This window comes from Cornus florida, unplaced genomic scaffold, assembly GCF_030987335.1.
Source record: "Cornus florida cultivar Cherokee Brave unplaced genomic scaffold, ASM3098733v1 CherokeeBrave_3.0.0_Hap2_Chr04, whole genome shotgun sequence".
Classification (NCBI taxonomy): Eukaryota; Viridiplantae; Streptophyta; class Magnoliopsida; order Cornales; family Cornaceae; genus Cornus; species Cornus florida.
The window spans coordinates 4,805,413-4,824,240 of NW_026775574.1; the positions used below are offsets into that span (position 1 = coordinate 4,805,413).

Below are 18,828 nucleotides of genomic sequence, written 5' to 3' on the forward strand. Positions count from 1 at the left end.
AAAAAAAGCTAAAAATAGGTTCTTTTGAGCTTTTTTTAGGAAAAAAAAAAATTAAAACAAAATTCATTAAATAAAAATATATATTATTTAGGCATTGTTTGTCCAAAAAAAAAAAAAATTTGGCCCAAAAATAAATTAAAAAACCTATTTTTTTTTTTTTTTTGTTTTTTCCCTTAAAATTTGTTTTTTTTTTTTTTTTGAAAATTTTTTTGCTTTAAATTTTAAATGTAAGGCCAAATAGTGTATTTGGCCATTAAGGCACTATTTCTACAGTACCAAATAGTGCCTTAACGGCTATAATTTAAAAAAAAAAAGTTTAAAAATTCAAATTTTACCCTTTTTTTTTTGTTTTTTCCCTTAAAATTTGATTTTTTATTAATTTTTTTGCTTTAAATTTTAAACGTGTAGGCCAAATAGTGTATGTGGCCGTTAAGGCACTGTTTCTACAGTACCAAATAGTGCCTTAACGGCTATAATTTTAAAAAAAAGTTTAAAAATTCAAATTTTTTAACTTTATTCAAAAAAAATAAATAAATTAAAATTTTTAAAATCTCTAGAAATACCCCAATTCCTACCATCACTCATCACATCTCTATTATCTACCATTCAACTTATTTCTTCTTCTATTTTCTCAATCTTAGCTATTATTTTCAAAGTCATTTCGATTCCATGGATCCTCGACATCCATATCATTACAACACCTAATTCAATCCATCAAACGATGAGTTTTTGCCATTTCCTGAAGAGAATATCAATTATTATGAAGGAGATTCTCAATTTCCTTCTCGTCAACCATCCCAACCTTCTTATCAACCATCCCAAACTTCTCATCAATATTGTGGTACTAGTGTTCCACAATCAAGTAACTCAAAACCCCCGTCAAAACAACCAGCTACTCGACATAATAATTGGACCAAGGCTGAAGATGAAGCTTTATGCTGGGCGTGGTTGTCCATTACCTCTGATGCGATTACGGAGGCAGACCAAAGTAAGCAGAAGTTATGGGAGCGAATTCTGGAACAATATAAACAACATATTGGTGTTCCAACTGAGCGAAATGATGAAGGTTTGATGAATCGTTGGTCAGTGATACAACAAAAAATCAGCAAATTTTCCAGCTGCATGACTACCATAGAAATGAATCGTCCCAGCGGCTTCAGCAGTGATGATATGGTGAGTTATTTATTGTTTAAATATAACTCGTAAATATTTTAAATAGTCAGCTTTTAATTTTTTGTTATTTTTTTTGTGTAGATGATAGCAGCTAAAGACCTGTTTTGTAGCCAAACAGGTGGTGAATTTAAGTTAGAAAGTTAATGGGAGATCTTGAAGCATAACAATAAATGGAATTAACATTGTGCCGAACAAGTAGGAAAAGGAAAAAAGAAAAAAGAGACGAAGAAGAGGAGTGGATTTGACTTTGACATTAATGAGTCTGTTGGGCACTCATTACCATCTACTCCGTCAAGTCATGAAGCCACGACAGATGGAGCTTCAACTGAAGAATCACCACACGTAGGGGAAAATGATTCACCCTGTGTGGAAGAATATCAACTACAAAGACCAGCAAGAAGAAAAGCGGCGAAGCAGCGTCGAGCAAAAATTAATTCAGCGAATGAATTGCAAATTTCATTCGTTTCGAAATTTAATAATATCACCACCCGTTTTGAGAGTCTTCAGGAAAAAATGCAAGATGCCTAAGTGGCACGAGAGGTAAGAAAAATGGAAAAAGAGAAGACAAGGCAGCTAGAGATTAAAGAGAAACAGGGACTTGAAGAGAAGGAGCTTAAGTTAACAAATCCAAATTCGGCACCAACAGAAGCAGAAAAAGCTTGGATTATTGCACGACAAAATGAGATATTGGAAAAGCTTGGAAAAGCTTGAATTCACAGTCCGCCCCAAAGTTCCCATAGGATTTTGTAATCCTTGGTCTATTTATTTTCTTATTTCAATTTAGGATATTGTATTATTTAAGTTATTTTTAATTATTTTGTTTTTTTTTTTTTTTTTAATCCATAATGGATAATGTATTGTTTTAAGTTTTAATATCAATCGTAGTTTTTTTAATAATTTACAAAAATATTGTTTGATTGAAAAATATTGCCGTTGAGAAAATATTGCCTTTTAGGAAAAGTTTAAAAAAAAAAATTTAATTTTAATTTTTTATTATTATTTTTTTTAAGAGCGAAAATTCGGAGAGTTTGATGAAGTGAATGTTTTTGAACTTAAAACTGCTAATGTGGCTCTTAAAAAAGTTGATGTGGCGTTTTTAAAGAGGCAAAATTCGAAGAGGCCGGTGCAGATGGCCTTAGCAAATAAAAAATAGGCTCTTTACCTTTCACAGAAGCGCATTGTTAAAGAGTCATTTCCCGTATCATTGTACCTTATATTGTTCCTCAAACGAGACTCTGAACCACTTGTTCTTCTCGTGTGAATTCATTTTCCCAATTTGGAACTACACACAGAGTATTTGTGGATTTCACATCAACCCTTCTTCATCGAATGCCCCATTTATCTGGGCAGCTCACCATTGGCAATCAAGTTCCATTTCGAACTCTATAAGCAAATTGGCCATCTCAGCTGCCGTCTACCATATCTGGATGGAAAATAAATTGTCTGATCTTTAGGGGCTCTCTCAAAACTCAACACATGCTTCAATTTGAGATTCGCAAGGCCATCAGAGAATGATTGCTATCTTCCTCCTTCAAAAATGGTCTAGCCGCTCAGCGTGCCCGTCGCGCTTAGGATCTACAGCCATCTTGCATCAGGGCCTTCACCGCGTCCGCCGGCTAACCAGTCTCAGAGCAAATTCATCCATTTACAGGAATGAGGACGTTCCATCAACAACACCGGATTGGCTCTTCAGAAGAGTTGGGGCTTTCGGATCTAATGCCATATGTATTGGTTCTTGAAATAAAAATTGGGCTTTCAGCCAATCTTTTGTTCATGTTAGGCATTTTAGCCCACTCCACTCATTAAGACCCCTATAAATATCGTCTTATATATATATATTGTTTAACCATTCGAACAAACGAAAAAATAAATAAAATAAAAAAATTCGATTCCAACTCACTATTTTTGGAGCCATTAATCGGTGTTTTGGAAAAGATTTGGGAGGCGAGTTATAGCTTGAGTTTTTTATTATTATTTTATAATTAATCGATTTATTACTTGAGTTTTTTTGTTATTACTTTATAATTAATCGATTTATTAAAAATGAAACCAAAAACAAAACATCCTAAGCATACCCAATCAAGGCCTAACAAAGCAGAGAAACCACTCAAAAAGGAAGGTGAATTCCTATGGAATCTAGAACAAGGAATAGATAAACCCTACTTGAGTTGGTTCCGTTTAAACCCCATTGCCTATATATATTTCCCTTAACCCTACTGCCTATATATAGGTGTGAGTTGCTTGAAGAATCAGAATTATGATGGAAAACGCACAGCCACGCATGAAGAAGAGAAAGGTAAATAAAGGGGTGTTTGGGGTTTCAGTTCCACGAGAGATAATCTGGGAGATACTGAAAGAACTTCCTGTGAAAACCTTACTGAGACTCAGGTGTGTTTCCAGGCAGTGGCGCTCCATAATTGACGACGATCCACTCTTCGTTGAGTCGCACCATAATCGGTCCATCACTCGGCCCGACGGCATCAACCTTCTGTTCCTGACAAAAAGAGATTGGAATTGGCAACTCTACTCCCCAGATCCAAAAGGCGGCCCAGCCCTTCACCTTCTATCTGTTCCCATCAATCTAGACGGGGAATTTCCTTTGTATTCCGTCAACGGCTTGATCTGTTTTGGGAACTGCATATGGAACCCTAGCACCAAACAACGCATAGCAGTTCCAGGCGCTAGGATAAGGAGTCCAACTATTGAGATGCGAGGAGAAAATCTATTGATGGTAAAATCCTTGTACCTTCTAGGGTTTGATCCTTCCAGTGGAAAACACAAAGTACTCAACATTAACCAAATTACATCTCAAGACGAAGGTGATGAGGAGGCCCAAACTCAGTTCAAGGTTTTGACTCTCAGTCGCGGCGGCGCCTCCACCACATGGAGAGAATGGAGAGATATTGATGTTGATAGTGATACTGATGATTCTACTGTTGCATTCATGGCGGCAAATAGCTACTATTCACCTGGATCCGGCCCCCCTAAAACAGCCTGTTGTATCAATGGTATTATATATTGCCTAGGATATACGTTCCCCCTAAAACAGCATGTGATACTGGCTTTCGAAGTTGGACCTGAGAGTTTCAAAATTATGCCACTTCCCAAAGGAGCCAAATCAATTTCTTTTTTTACAGTCGAAGTAGGAGGAGGACGTCTGGCTTTGATAAATCATGAGGTGACCAAAATTTGGATACTAGAAGACTATGACAAGCAACTCTGGAACATGCATACACTCGAAGTCAATGGCAAAAGAAAAAGAAGTCCAATACCAATTGGTAGTACTGGTGGTGGTGATCTTTTATTTCATGATTTCAAATCAATGTTTTTCTATTATGATATTGAAAGTAAAAGAATGAGGAGGAAGGACTACTCCGACCTAAAATTACAAGGAAATATGGCATCAGGGTCCGTCTTCATCAAGCATGTGGAAACCTTATTTTGATTGATCACTGCAACACCTTTTATCCATAATAGGTTTTTATTTTGGTTTTATAGTAATTCTTTTTTTGAAGTTTTGGAACATCCAAGAAATTTATTTGCAACATCAATTTTCCTGATGGATTTATTTATTTTTGTTGGTACAAGTCTTTAATATAAGTGATTCATTTTGGCTTTTAGATCTCTATTAATTGCTCTAGAAGGCAATTCAAAATTGATCCCATCCATTATAGAACATGTGGATTTTTGTATAGATGTATATATCAATGCCTAGATATAACATCATTATGTGGACTTTTGTATGGCTCAAAAAAAAAAAATAAAGGAACTATGTAAATTTTATTTTTCTCAACTTAAAAAAGGCGATTCGGTACCTATTTTAATTATTGCTCCCCCTGCAACAATACTATTTGTACGTATTCTGATAAAATTCACAAAAATCAGTTTGTTTTATCAATGATACTGTGTATTGTCTAGGTACGATTGGCAACTCAAACCAATCTGTCCGAGAGAATTAGATTTTGGTTTCAACTGTCAAGGATGCTTGCAATTGTAATTCGTGACATTTCTTCTGCTGAATCTAAAATAAAGGAATTAATAAAAAAAACATGGTTTATAACTAAATGACGTACGAGTAAATAATTCCAAATATTTAGTTCCTCAAGGTGTAAAACTACTGCTACATACAACTCTTAAATCTTAAAAAAAAAAATATTTTGTTTCTTCCAATCAGAAGTGACTGAATATGAAAATATATATAAATTAGTTAAAGTTATTTGATATATTGCCTTTGAATGGATGGTTTAGCTTTTGAATATTTTGTTTGTAGCAATTACAAATTTTGTTTTGGTTGTAATTTCTTTGATATTGGTCTTCCCCGTCTGGGGCTCACTATAAATCCTTCAACCTTATATACAAGCTTATCTTTTAAAAAAAAAAAAAAACTGGTCAAACATCTTTCTACTGCCCAAATTAGTGTCCACAGAGATCAACAATATATGCATGAATTTTTGAATTTTCTTTAGGCTGGTTCCGTTTCTTCCTGGAGTCATCTTGTTTGGATTTCAATATCAAGTCCTCGCCATAAGTTCGTACTATGGTTAGGCCATCTCCAGCGGGCTAGCTTAAGCCCATTTCCAGCGAGCCAAATGGACTATTCCTTCTCCAGCGGGCTAGCTAAAGTGAATGGGCCAGTAGCGATCGGGGGCCGACTCGCGATATTAAGCGAGCCGGCTCGCGATCGCTGCCCATTTTTTTTTTTGTTTTTTCGGCTTTAAAAACGGCGTCGTATTGGCTGCCTATTTTGTCTCATCTGCATAATGGTGGAACACATAATTATTTTAAAAAAAAAAAAAAAAAAAAAAAAGCTAAAAATAGGTTCTTTTGAGCTTTTTTTAGGAAAAAAAAAAAATTAAAACAAAATTCATTAAATAAAAATATATATTATTTAGGCATTGTTTGTTCAAAAAAAAAAAAATTTGGCCCAAAAATAAATTAAAAAACCTATTTTTTTTTTTTTTTTTTTGTTTTTTCCCTTAAAATTTGTTTTTTTTTTTTTTTTTGAAAATTTTTTTGCTTTAAATTTTAAATGTAAGGCCAAATAGTGTATTTGGCCATTAAGGCACTATTTCTACAGTACCAAATAGTGCCTTAACGGCTATAATTTAAAAAAAAAAAAAGTTTAAAAATTCAAATTTTACCCTTTTTTTTTTGTTTTTTCCCTTAAAATTTGATTTTTTATTAATTTTTTTGCTTTAAATTTTAAACGTGTAGGCCAAATAGTGTATGTGGCCGTTAAGGCACTGTTTCTACAGTACCAAATAGTGCCTTAACGGCTATAATTTTGAAAAAAAGTTTAAAAATTCAAATTTTTTAACTTTATTCAAAAAAAATAAATAAATTAAAATTTTTAAAATCTCTAGAAATACCCCAATTCCTACCATCACTCATCACATCTCTATTATCTACCATTCAACTTATTTCTTCTTCTATTTTCTCAATCTTAGCTATTATTTTCAAAGTCATTTCGATTCCATGGATCCTCGACATCCATATCATTACAACACCTAATTCAATCCATCAAACGATGAGTTTTTGCCATTTCCTGAAGAGAATATCAATTATTATGAAGGAGATTCTCAATTTCCTTCTCGTCAACCATCCCAACCTTCTTATCAACCATCCCAAACTTCTCATCAATATTGTGGTACTAGTGTTCCACAATCAAGTAACTCAAAACCCCCGTCAAAACAACCAGCTACTCGACATAATAATTGGACCAAGGCTGAAGATGAAGCTTTATGCTGGGCGTGGTTGTCCATTACCTCTGATGCGATTACGGGGGCAGACCAAAGTAAGCAGAAGTTATGGGAGCGAATTCTGGAACAATATAAACAACATATTGGTGTTCCAACTGAGCGAAATGATGAAGGTTTGATGAATCGTTGGTCAGTGATACAACAAAAAATCAGCAAATTTTCCAGCTGCATGACTACCATAGAAATGAATCGTCCCAGCGGCTTCAGCAGTGATGATATGGTGAGTTATTTATTGTTTAAATATAACTCGTAAATATTTTAAATAGTCAGCTTTTAATTTTTTGTTATTTTTTTTGTGTAGATGATAGCAGCTAAAGACCTGTTTTGTAGCCAAACAGGTGGTGAATTTAAGTTAGAAAGTTAATGGGAGATCTTGAAGCATAACAATAAATGGAATTAACATTGTGCCGAACAAGTAGGAAAAGGAAAAAAGAAAAAAGAGACGAAGAAGAGGAGTGGATTTGACTTTGACATTAATGAGTCTGTTGGGCACTCATTACCATCTACTCCGTCAAGTCATGAAGCCACGACAGATGGAGCTTCAACTGAAGAATCACCACACGTAGGGGAAAATGATTCACCCTGTGTGGAAGAATATCAACTACAAAGACCAGCAAGAAGAAAAGCGGCGAAGCAGCGTCGAGCAAAAATTAATTCAGCGAATGAATTGCAAATTTCATTCGTTTCGAAATTTAATAATATCACCACCCGTTTTGAGAGTCTTCAGGAAAAAATGCAAGATGCCTAAGTGGCACGAGAGGTAAGAAAAATGGAAAAAGAGAAGACAAGGCAGCTAGAGATTAAAGAGAAACAGGGACTTGAAGAGAAGGAGCTTAAGTTAACAAATCCAAATTCGGCACCAACAGAAGCAGAAAAAGCTTGGATTATTGCACGACAAAATGAGATATTGGAAAAGCTTGGAAAAGCTTGAATTCACAGTCCGCCCCAAAGTTCCCATAGGATTTTGTAATCCTTGGTCTATTTATTTTCTTATTTCAATTTAGGATATTGTATTATTTAAGTTATTTTTAATTATTTTGTTTTTTTTTTTTTTTTTAATCCATAATGGATAATGTATTGTTTTAAGTTTTAATATCAATCGTAGTTTTTTTAATAATTTACAAAAATATTGTTTGATTGAAAAATATTGCCGTTGAGAAAATATTGCCTTTTAGGAAAAGTTTTAAAAAAAAATTTTAATTTTAATTTTTTATTATTATTTTTTTTAAGAGCGAAAATTCGGAGAGTTTGATGAAGTGAATGTTTTTGAACTTAAAACTGCTAATGTGGCTCTTAAAAAAGTTGATGTGGCGTTTTTAAAGAGGCAAAATTCGAAGAGGCCGGTGCAGATGGCCTTAGCAAATAAAAAATAGGCTCTTTACCTTTCACAGAAGCGCATTGTTAAAGAGTCATTTCCCGTATCATTGTACCTTATATTGTTCCTCAAACGAGACTCTGAACCACTTGTTCTTCTCGTGTGAATTCATTTTCCCAATTTGGAACTACACACAGAGTATTTGTGGATTTCACATCAACCCTTCTTCATCGAATGCCCCATTTATCTGGGCAGCTCACCATTGGCAATCAAGTTCCATTTCGAACTCTATAAGCAAATTGGCCATCTCAGCTGCCGTCTACCATATCTGGATGGAAAATAAATTGTCTGATCTTTAGGGGCTCTCTCAAAACTCAACACATGCTTCAATTTGAGATTCGCAAGGCCATCAGAGAATGATTGCTATCTTCCTCCTTCAAAAATGGTCTAGCCGCTCAGCGTGCCCGTCGCGCTTAGGATCTACAGCCATCTTGCATCAGGGCCTTCACCGCGTCCGCCGGCTAACCAGTCTCAGAGCAAATTCATCCATTTACAGGAATGAGGACGTTCCATCAACAACACCGGATTGGCTCTTCAGAAGAGTTGGGGCTTTCGGATCTAATGCCATATGTATTGGTTCTTGAAATAAAAATTGGGCTTTCAGCCAATCTTTTGTTCATGTTAGGCATTTTAGCCCACTCCACTCATTAAGACCCCTATAAATATCGTCTTATATATATATATTGTTTAACCATTCGAACAAACGAAAAAATAAATAAAATAAAAAAATTCGATTCCAACTCACTATTTTTGGAGCCATTAATCGGTGTTTTGGAAAAGATTTGGGAGGCGAGTTATAGCTTGAGTTTTTTATTATTATTTTATAATTAATCGATTTATTACTTGAGTTTTTTTGTTATTACTTTATAATTAATCGATTTATTAAAAATGAAACCAAAAACAAAACATCCTAAGCATACCCAATCAAGGCCTAACAAAGCAGAGAAACCACTCAAAAAGGAAGGTGAATTCCTATGGAATCTAGAACAAGGAATAGATAAACCCTACTTGAGTTGGTTCCGTTTAAACCCCATTGCCTATATATATTTCCCTTAACCCTACTGCCTATATATAGGTGTGAGTTGCTTGAAGAATCAGAATTATGATGGAAAACGCACAGCCACGCATGAAGAAGAGAAAGGTAAATAAAGGGGTGTTTGGGGTTTCAGTTCCACGAGAGATAATCTGGGAGATACTGAAAGAACTTCCTGTGAAAACCTTACTGAGACTCAGGTGTGTTTCCAGGCAGTGGCGCTCCATAATTGACGACGATCCACTCTTCGTTGAGTCGCACCATAATCGGTCCATCACTCGGCCCGACGGCATCAACCTTCTGTTCCTGACAAAAAGAGATTGGAATTGGCAACTCTACTCCCCAGATCCAAAAGGCGGCCCAGCCCTTCACCTTCTATCTGTTCCCATCAATCTAGACGGGGAATTTCCTTTGTATTCCGTCAACGGCTTGATCTGTTTTGGGAACTGCATATGGAACCCTAGCACCAAACAACGCATAGCAGTTCCAGGCGCTAGGATAAGGAGTCCAACTATTGAGATGCGAGGAGAAAATCTATTGATGGTAAAATCCTTGTACCTTCTAGGGTTTGATCCTTCCAGTGGAAAACACAAAGTACTCAACATTAACCAAATTACATCTCAAGACGAAGGTGATGAGGAGGCCCAAACTCAGTTCAAGGTTTTGACTCTCAGTCGCGGCGGCGCCTCCACCACATGGAGAGAATGGAGAGATATTGATGTTGATAGTGATACTGATGATTCTACTGTTGCATTCATGGCGGCAAATAGCTACTATTCACCTGGATCCGGCCCCCCTAAAACAGCCTGTTGTATCAATGGTATTATATATTGCCTAGGATATACGTTCCCCCTAAAACAGCATGTGATACTGGCTTTCGAAGTTGGACCTGAGAGTTTCAAAATTATGCCACTTCCCAAAGGAGCCAAATCAATTTCTTTTTTTACAGTCGAAGTAGGAGGAGGACGTCTGGCTTTGATAAATCATGAGGTGACCAAAATTTGGATACTAGAAGACTATGACAAGCAACTCTGGAACATGCATACACTCGAAGTCAATGGCAAAAGAAAAAGAAGTCCAATACCAATTGGTAGTACTGGTGGTGGTGATCTTTTATTTCATGATTTCAAATCAATGTTTTTCTATTATGATATTGAAAGTAAAAGAATGAGGAGGAAGGACTACTCCGACCTAAAATTACAAGGAAATATGGCATCAGGGTCCGTCTTCATCAAGCATGTGGAAACCTTATTTTGATTGATCACTGCAACACCTTTTATCCATAATAGGTTTTTATTTTGGTTTTATAGTAATTCTTTTTTTGAAGTTTTGGAACATCCAAGAAATTTATTTGCAACATCAATTTTCCTGATGGATTTATTTATTTTTGTTGGTACAAGTCTTTAATATAAGTGATTCATTTTGGCTTTTAGATCTCTATTAATTGCTCTAGAAGGCAATTCAAAATTGATCCCATCCATTATAGAACATGTGGATTTTTGTATAGATGTATATATCAATGCCTAGATATAACATCATTATGTGGACTTTTGTATGGCTCAAAAAAAAAAAATAAAGGAACTATGTAAATTTTATTTTTCTCAACTTAAAAAAGGCGATTCGGTACCTATTTTAATTATTGCTCCCCCTGCAACAATACTATTTGTACGTATTCTGATAAAATTCACAAAAATCAGTTTGTTTTATCAATGATACTGTGTATTGTCTAGGTACGATTGGCAACTCAAACCAATCTGTCCGAGAGAATTAGATTTTGGTTTCAACTGTCAAGGATGCTTGCAATTGTAATTCGTGACATTTCTTCTGCTGAATCTAAAATAAAGGAATTAATAAAAAAAACATGGTTTATAACTAAATGACGTACGAGTAAATAATTCCAAATATTTAGTTCCTCAAGGTGTAAAACTACTGCTACATACAACTCTTAAATCTTAAAAAAAAAAATATTTTGTTTCTTCCAATCAGAAGTGACTGAATATGAAAATATATATAAATTAGTTAAAGTTATTTGATATATTGCCTTTGAATGGATGGTTTAGCTTTTGAATATTTTGTTTGTAGCAATTACAAATTTTGTTTTGGTTGTAATTTCTTTGATATTGGTCTTCCCCGTCTGGGGCTCACTATAAATCCTTCAACCTTATATACAAGCTTATCTTTTAAAAAAAAAAAAAAACTGGTCAAACATCTTTCTACTGCCCAAATTAGTGTCCACAGAGATCAACAATATATGCATGAATTTTTGAATTTTCTTTAGGCTGGTTCCGTTTCTTCCTGGAGTCATCTTGTTTGGATTTCAATATCAAGTCCTCGCCATAAGTTCGTACTATGGTTAGGCCATCTCCAGCGGGCTAGCTTAAGCCCATTTCCAGCGAGCCAAATGGACTATTCCTTCTCCAGCGGGCTAGCTAAAGTGAATGGGCCAGTAGCGATCGGGGGCCGACTCGCGATATTAAGCGAGCCGGCTCGCGATCGCTGCCCATTTTTTTTTTTGTTTTTTCGGCTTTAAAAACGGCGTCGTATTGGCTGCCTATTTTGTCTCATCTGCATAATGGTGGAACACATAATTATTTTAAAAAAAAAAAAAAAAAAGCTAAAAATAGGTTCTTTTGAGCTTTTTTTAGGAAAAAAAAAAATTAAAACAAAATTCATTAAATAAAAATATATATTATTTAGGCATTGTTTGTCCAAAAAAAAAAAAAATTTGGCCCAAAAATAAATTAAAAAACCTATTTTTTTTTTTTTTTTGTTTTTTCCCTTAAAATTTGTTTTTTTTTTTTTTTTGAAAATTTTTTTGCTTTAAATTTTAAATGTAAGGCCAAATAGTGTATTTGGCCATTAAGGCACTATTTCTACAGTACCAAATAGTGCCTTAACGGCTATAATTTAAAAAAAAAAAGTTTAAAAATTCAAATTTTACCCTTTTTTTTTTGTTTTTTCCCTTAAAATTTGATTTTTTATTAATTTTTTTGCTTTAAATTTTAAACGTGTAGGCCAAATAGTGTATGTGGCCGTTAAGGCACTGTTTCTACAGTACCAAATAGTGCCTTAACGGCTATAATTTTAAAAAAAAGTTTAAAAATTCAAATTTTTTAACTTTATTCAAAAAAAATAAATAAATTAAAATTTTTAAAATCTCTAGAAATACCCCAATTCCTACCATCACTCATCACATCTCTATTATCTACCATTCAACTTATTTCTTCTTCTATTTTCTCAATCTTAGCTATTATTTTCAAAGTCATTTCGATTCCATGGATCCTCGACATCCATATCATTACAACACCTAATTCAATCCATCAAACGATGAGTTTTTGCCATTTCCTGAAGAGAATATCAATTATTATGAAGGAGATTCTCAATTTCCTTCTCGTCAACCATCCCAACCTTCTTATCAACCATCCCAAACTTCTCATCAATATTGTGGTACTAGTGTTCCACAATCAAGTAACTCAAAACCCCCGTCAAAACAACCAGCTACTCGACATAATAATTGGACCAAGGCTGAAGATGAAGCTTTATGCTGGGCGTGGTTGTCCATTACCTCTGATGCGATTACGGAGGCAGACCAAAGTAAGCAGAAGTTATGGGAGCGAATTCTGGAACAATATAAACAACATATTGGTGTTCCAACTGAGCGAAATGATGAAGGTTTGATGAATCGTTGGTCAGTGATACAACAAAAAATCAGCAAATTTTCCAGCTGCATGACTACCATAGAAATGAATCGTCCCAGCGGCTTCAGCAGTGATGATATGGTGAGTTATTTATTGTTTAAATATAACTCGTAAATATTTTAAATAGTCAGCTTTTAATTTTTTGTTATTTTTTTTGTGTAGATGATAGCAGCTAAAGACCTGTTTTGTAGCCAAACAGGTGGTGAATTTAAGTTAGAAAGTTAATGGGAGATCTTGAAGCATAACAATAAATGGAATTAACATTGTGCCGAACAAGTAGGAAAAGGAAAAAAGAAAAAAGAGACGAAGAAGAGGAGTGGATTTGACTTTGACATTAATGAGTCTGTTGGGCACTCATTACCATCTACTCCGTCAAGTCATGAAGCCACGACAGATGGAGCTTCAACTGAAGAATCACCACACGTAGGGGAAAATGATTCACCCTGTGTGGAAGAATATCAACTACAAAGACCAGCAAGAAGAAAAGCGGCGAAGCAGCGTCGAGCAAAAATTAATTCAGCGAATGAATTGCAAATTTCATTCGTTTCGAAATTTAATAATATCACCACCCGTTTTGAGAGTCTTCAGGAAAAAATGCAAGATGCCTAAGTGGCACGAGAGGTAAGAAAAATGGAAAAAGAGAAGACAAGGCAGCTAGAGATTAAAGAGAAACAGGGACTTGAAGAGAAGGAGCTTAAGTTAACAAATCCAAATTCGGCACCAACAGAAGCAGAAAAAGCTTGGATTATTGCACGACAAAATGAGATATTGGAAAAGCTTGGAAAAGCTTGAATTCACAGTCCGCCCCAAAGTTCCCATAGGATTTTGTAATCCTTGGTCTATTTATTTTCTTATTTCAATTTAGGATATTGTATTATTTAAGTTATTTTTAATTATTTTGTTTTTTTTTTTTTTTTTAATCCATAATGGATAATGTATTGTTTTAAGTTTTAATATCAATCGTAGTTTTTTTAATAATTTACAAAAATATTGTTTGATTGAAAAATATTGCCGTTGAGAAAATATTGCCTTTTAGGAAAAGTTTAAAAAAAAAAATTTAATTTTAATTTTTTATTATTATTTTTTTTAAGAGCGAAAATTCGGAGAGTTTGATGAAGTGAATGTTTTTGAACTTAAAACTGCTAATGTGGCTCTTAAAAAAGTTGATGTGGCGTTTTTAAAGAGGCAAAATTCGAAGAGGCCGGTGCAGATGGCCTTAGCAAATAAAAAATAGGCTCTTTACCTTTCACAGAAGCGCATTGTTAAAGAGTCATTTCCCGTATCATTGTACCTTATATTGTTCCTCAAACGAGACTCTGAACCACTTGTTCTTCTCGTGTGAATTCATTTTCCCAATTTGGAACTACACACAGAGTATTTGTGGATTTCACATCAACCCTTCTTCATCGAATGCCCCATTTATCTGGGCAGCTCACCATTGGCAATCAAGTTCCATTTCGAACTCTATAAGCAAATTGGCCATCTCAGCTGCCGTCTACCATATCTGGATGGAAAATAAATTGTCTGATCTTTAGGGGCTCTCTCAAAACTCAACACATGCTTCAATTTGAGATTCGCAAGGCCATCAGAGAATGATTGCTATCTTCCTCCTTCAAAAATGGTCTAGCCGCTCAGCGTGCCCGTCGCGCTTAGGATCTACAGCCATCTTGCATCAGGGCCTTCACCGCGTCCGCCGGCTAACCAGTCTCAGAGCAAATTCATCCATTTACAGGAATGAGGACGTTCCATCAACAACACCGGATTGGCTCTTCAGAAGAGTTGGGGCTTTCGGATCTAATGCCATATGTATTGGTTCTTGAAATAAAAATTGGGCTTTCAGCCAATCTTTTGTTCATGTTAGGCATTTTAGCCCACTCCACTCATTAAGACCCCTATAAATATCGTCTTATATATATATATATTGTTTAACCATTCGAACAAACGAAAAAATAAATAAAATAAAAAAATTCGATTCCAACTCACTATTTTTGGAGCCATTAATCGGTGTTTTGGAAAAGATTTGGGAGGCGAGTTATAGCTTGAGTTTTTTATTATTATTTTATAATTAATCGATTTATTACTTGAGTTTTTTTGTTATTACTTTATAATTAATCGATTTATTAAAAATGAAACCAAAAACAAAACATCCTAAGCATACCCAATCAAGGCCTAACAAAGCAGAGAAACCACTCAAAAAGGAAGGTGAATTCCTATGGAATCTAGAACAAGGAATAGATAAACCCTACTTGAGTTGGTTCCGTTTAAACCCCATTGCCTATATATATTTCCCTTAACCCTACTGCCTATATATAGGTGTGAGTTGCTTGAAGAATCAGAATTATGATGGAAAACGCACAGCCACGCATGAAGAAGAGAAAGGTAAATAAAGGGGTGTTTGGGGTTTCAGTTCCACGAGAGATAATCTGGGAGATACTGAAAGAACTTCCTGTGAAAACCTTACTGAGACTCAGGTGTGTTTCCAGGCAGTGGCGCTCCATAATTGACGACGATCCACTCTTCGTTGAGTCGCACCATAATCGGTCCATCACTCGGCCCGACGGCATCAACCTTCTGTTCCTGACAAAAAGAGATTGGAATTGGCAACTCTACTCCCCAGATCCAAAAGGCGGCCCAGCCCTTCACCTTCTATCTGTTCCCATCAATCTAGACGGGGAATTTCCTTTGTATTCCGTCAACGGCTTGATCTGTTTTGGGAACTGCATATGGAACCCTAGCACCAAACAACGCATAGCAGTTCCAGGCGCTAGGATAAGGAGTCCAACTATTGAGATGCGAGGAGAAAATCTATTGATGGTAAAATCCTTGTACCTTCTAGGGTTTGATCCTTCCAGTGGAAAACACAAAGTACTCAACATTAACCAAATTACATCTCAAGACGAAGGTGATGAGGAGGCCCAAACTCAGTTCAAGGTTTTGACTCTCAGTCGCGGCGGCGCCTCCACCACATGGAGAGAATGGAGAGATATTGATGTTGATAGTGATACTGATGATTCTACTGTTGCATTCATGGCGGCAAATAGCTACTATTCACCTGGATCCGGCCCCCCTAAAACAGCCTGTTGTATCAATGGTATTATATATTGCCTAGGATATACGTTCCCCCTAAAACAGCATGTGATACTGGCTTTCGAAGTTGGACCTGAGAGTTTCAAAATTATGCCACTTCCCAAAGGAGCCAAATCAATTTCTTTTTTTACAGTCGAAGTAGGAGGAGGACGTCTGGCTTTGATAAATCATGAGGTGACCAAAATTTGGATACTAGAAGACTATGACAAGCAACTCTGGAACATGCATACACTCGAAGTCAATGGCAAAAGAAAAAGAAGTCCAATACCAATTGGTAGTACTGGTGGTGGTGATCTTTTATTTCATGATTTCAAATCAATGTTTTTCTATTATGATATTGAAAGTAAAAGAATGAGGAGGAAGGACTACTCCGACCTAAAATTACAAGGAAATATGGCATCAGGGTCCGTCTTCATCAAGCATGTGGAAACCTTATTTTGATTGATCACTGCAACACCTTTTATCCATAATAGGTTTTTATTTTGGTTTTATAGTAATTCTTTTTTTGAAGTTTTGGAACATCCAAGAAATTTATTTGCAACATCAATTTTCCTGATGGATTTATTTATTTTTGTTGGTACAAGTCTTTAATATAAGTGATTCATTTTGGCTTTTAGATCTCTATTAATTGCTCTAGAAGGCAATTCAAAATTGATCCCATCCATTATAGAACATGTGGATTTTTGTATAGATGTATATATCAATGCCTAGATATAACATCATTATGTGGACTTTTGTATGGCTCAAAAAAAAAAAATAAAGGAACTATGTAAATTTTATTTTTCTCAACTTAAAAAAGGCGATTCGGTACCTATTTTAATTATTGCTCCCCCTGCAACAATACTATTTGTACGTATTCTGATAAAATTCACAAAAATCAGTTTGTTTTATCAATGATACTGTGTATTGTCTAGGTACGATTGGCAACTCAAACCAATCTGTCCGAGAGAATTAGATTTTGGTTTCAACTGTCAAGGATGCTTGCAATTGTAATTCGTGACATTTCTTCTGCTGAATCTAAAATAAAGGAATTAATAAAAAAAACATGGTTTATAACTAAATGACGTACGAGTAAATAATTCCAAATATTTAGTTCCTCAAGGTGTAAAACTACTGCTACATACAACTCTTAAATCTTAAAAAAAAAAATATTTTGTTTCTTCCAATCAGAAGTGACTGAATATGAAAATATATATAAATTAGTTAAAGTTATTTGATATATTGCCTTTGAATGGATGGTTTAGCTTTTGAATATTTTGTTTGTAGCAATTACAAATTTTGTTTTGGTTGTAATTTCTTTGATATTGGTCTTCCCCGTCTGGGGCTCACTATAAATCCTTCAACCTTATATACAAGCTTATCTTTTAAAAAAAAAAAAAAACTGGTCAAACATCTTTCTACTGCCCAAATTAGTGTCCACAGAGATCAACAATATATGCATGAATTTTTGAATTTTCTTTAGGCTGGTTCCGTTTCTTCCTGGAGTCATCTTGTTTGGATTTCAATATCAAGTCCTCGCCATAAGTTCGTACTATGGTTAGGCCATCTCCAGCGGGCTAGCTTAAGCCCATTTCCAGCGAGCCAAATGGACTATTCCTTCTCCAGCGGGCTAGCTAAAGTGAATGGGCCAGTAGCGATCGGGGGCCGACTCGCGATATTAAGCGAGCCGGCTCGCGATCGCTGCCCATTTTTTTTTTTGTTTTTTCGGCTTTAAAAACGGCGTCGTATTGGCTGCCTATTTTGTCTCATCTGCATAATGGTGGAACACATAATTATTTAAAAAAAAAAAAAAAAAAAAAAAAAAAAAAGCTAAAAATAGGTTCTTTTGAGCTTTTTTTAGGAAAAAAAAAAATTAAAACAAAATTCATTAAATAAAAATATATATTATTTAGGCATTGTTTGTCCAAAAAAAAAAAAAATTTGGCCCAAAAATAAATTAAAAAACCTATTTTTTTTTTTTTTTTGTTTTTTCCCTTAAAATTTGTTTTTTTTTTTTTTTTGAAAATTTTTTTGCTTTAAATTTTAAATGTAAGGCCAAATAGTGTATTTGGCCATTAAGGCACTATTTCTACAGTACCAAATAGTGCCTTAACGGCTATAATTTAAAAAAAAAAAGTTTAAAAATTCAAATTTTACCCTTTTTTTTTTGTTTTTTCCCTTAAAATTTGATTTTTTATTAATTTTTTTGCTTTAAATTTTAAACGTGTAGGCCAAATAGTGTATGTGGCCGTTAAGGCACTGTTTCTACAGTACCAAATAGTGCCTTAACGGCTATAATTTTAAAAAAAAGTTTAAAAATTCAAATTTTTTAACTTTATTCAAAAAAAATAAATAAATTAAAATTTTTAAAATCTCTAGAAATACCCCAATTCCTACCATCACTCATCACATCTCTATTATCTACCATTCAACTTATTTCTTCTTCTATTTTCTCAATCTTAGCTATTATTTTCAAAGTCATTTCGATTCCATGGATCCTCGACATCCATATCATTACAACACCTAATTCAATCCATCAAACGATGAGTTTTTGCCATTTCCTGAAGAGAATATCAATTATTATGAAGGAGATTCTCAATTTCCTTCTCGTCAACCATCCCAACCTTCTTATCAACCATCCCAAACTTCTCATCAATATTGTGGTACTAGTGTTCCACAATCAAGTAACTCAAAACCCCCGTCAAAACAACCAGCTACTCGACA

General features: G+C 34.8%; 2 protein-coding genes and 2 long non-coding RNA genes across 4 annotated transcripts; all 4 read left to right on the forward strand.

The window, feature by feature from the left end:
• The first annotated feature begins 4 nt into the window (after positions 1-4).
• LOC132302565 (uncharacterized) lies at positions 5-3,059 on the forward strand. Its single transcript, XR_009480856.1, has 2 exons — positions 5-1,173; positions 1,255-3,059. It is a non-coding gene; the product is annotated as an uncharacterized LOC132302565 (long non-coding RNA).
• Positions 3,060-3,433: 374 nt separating this feature from the next.
• LOC132304644 (putative F-box protein At1g47790) lies at positions 3,434-5,567 on the forward strand. The gene has a single exon (XM_059802387.1). It carries the CDS (start codon positions 3,434-3,436, stop codon positions 4,616-4,618), a length of 1,185 nt encoding a protein of 394 aa, XP_059658370.1. The 3' UTR covers positions 4,619-5,567.
• A 561-nt stretch (positions 5,568-6,128) lies between these two features.
• LOC132302566 (uncharacterized) lies at positions 6,129-9,038 on the forward strand. Its single transcript, XR_009480857.1, has 2 exons — positions 6,129-7,152; positions 7,234-9,038. It is a non-coding gene; the product is annotated as an uncharacterized LOC132302566 (long non-coding RNA).
• A 374-nt stretch (positions 9,039-9,412) lies between these two features.
• On the forward strand, positions 9,413-10,597 carry LOC132304645 (putative F-box protein At1g47790). Its single transcript, XM_059802388.1, has one exon. The coding sequence runs from the start codon at positions 9,413-9,415 to the stop codon at positions 10,595-10,597; it is 1,185 nt and encodes a 394-aa protein (XP_059658371.1).
• Positions 10,598-18,828: the final 8,231 nt, after the last annotated feature.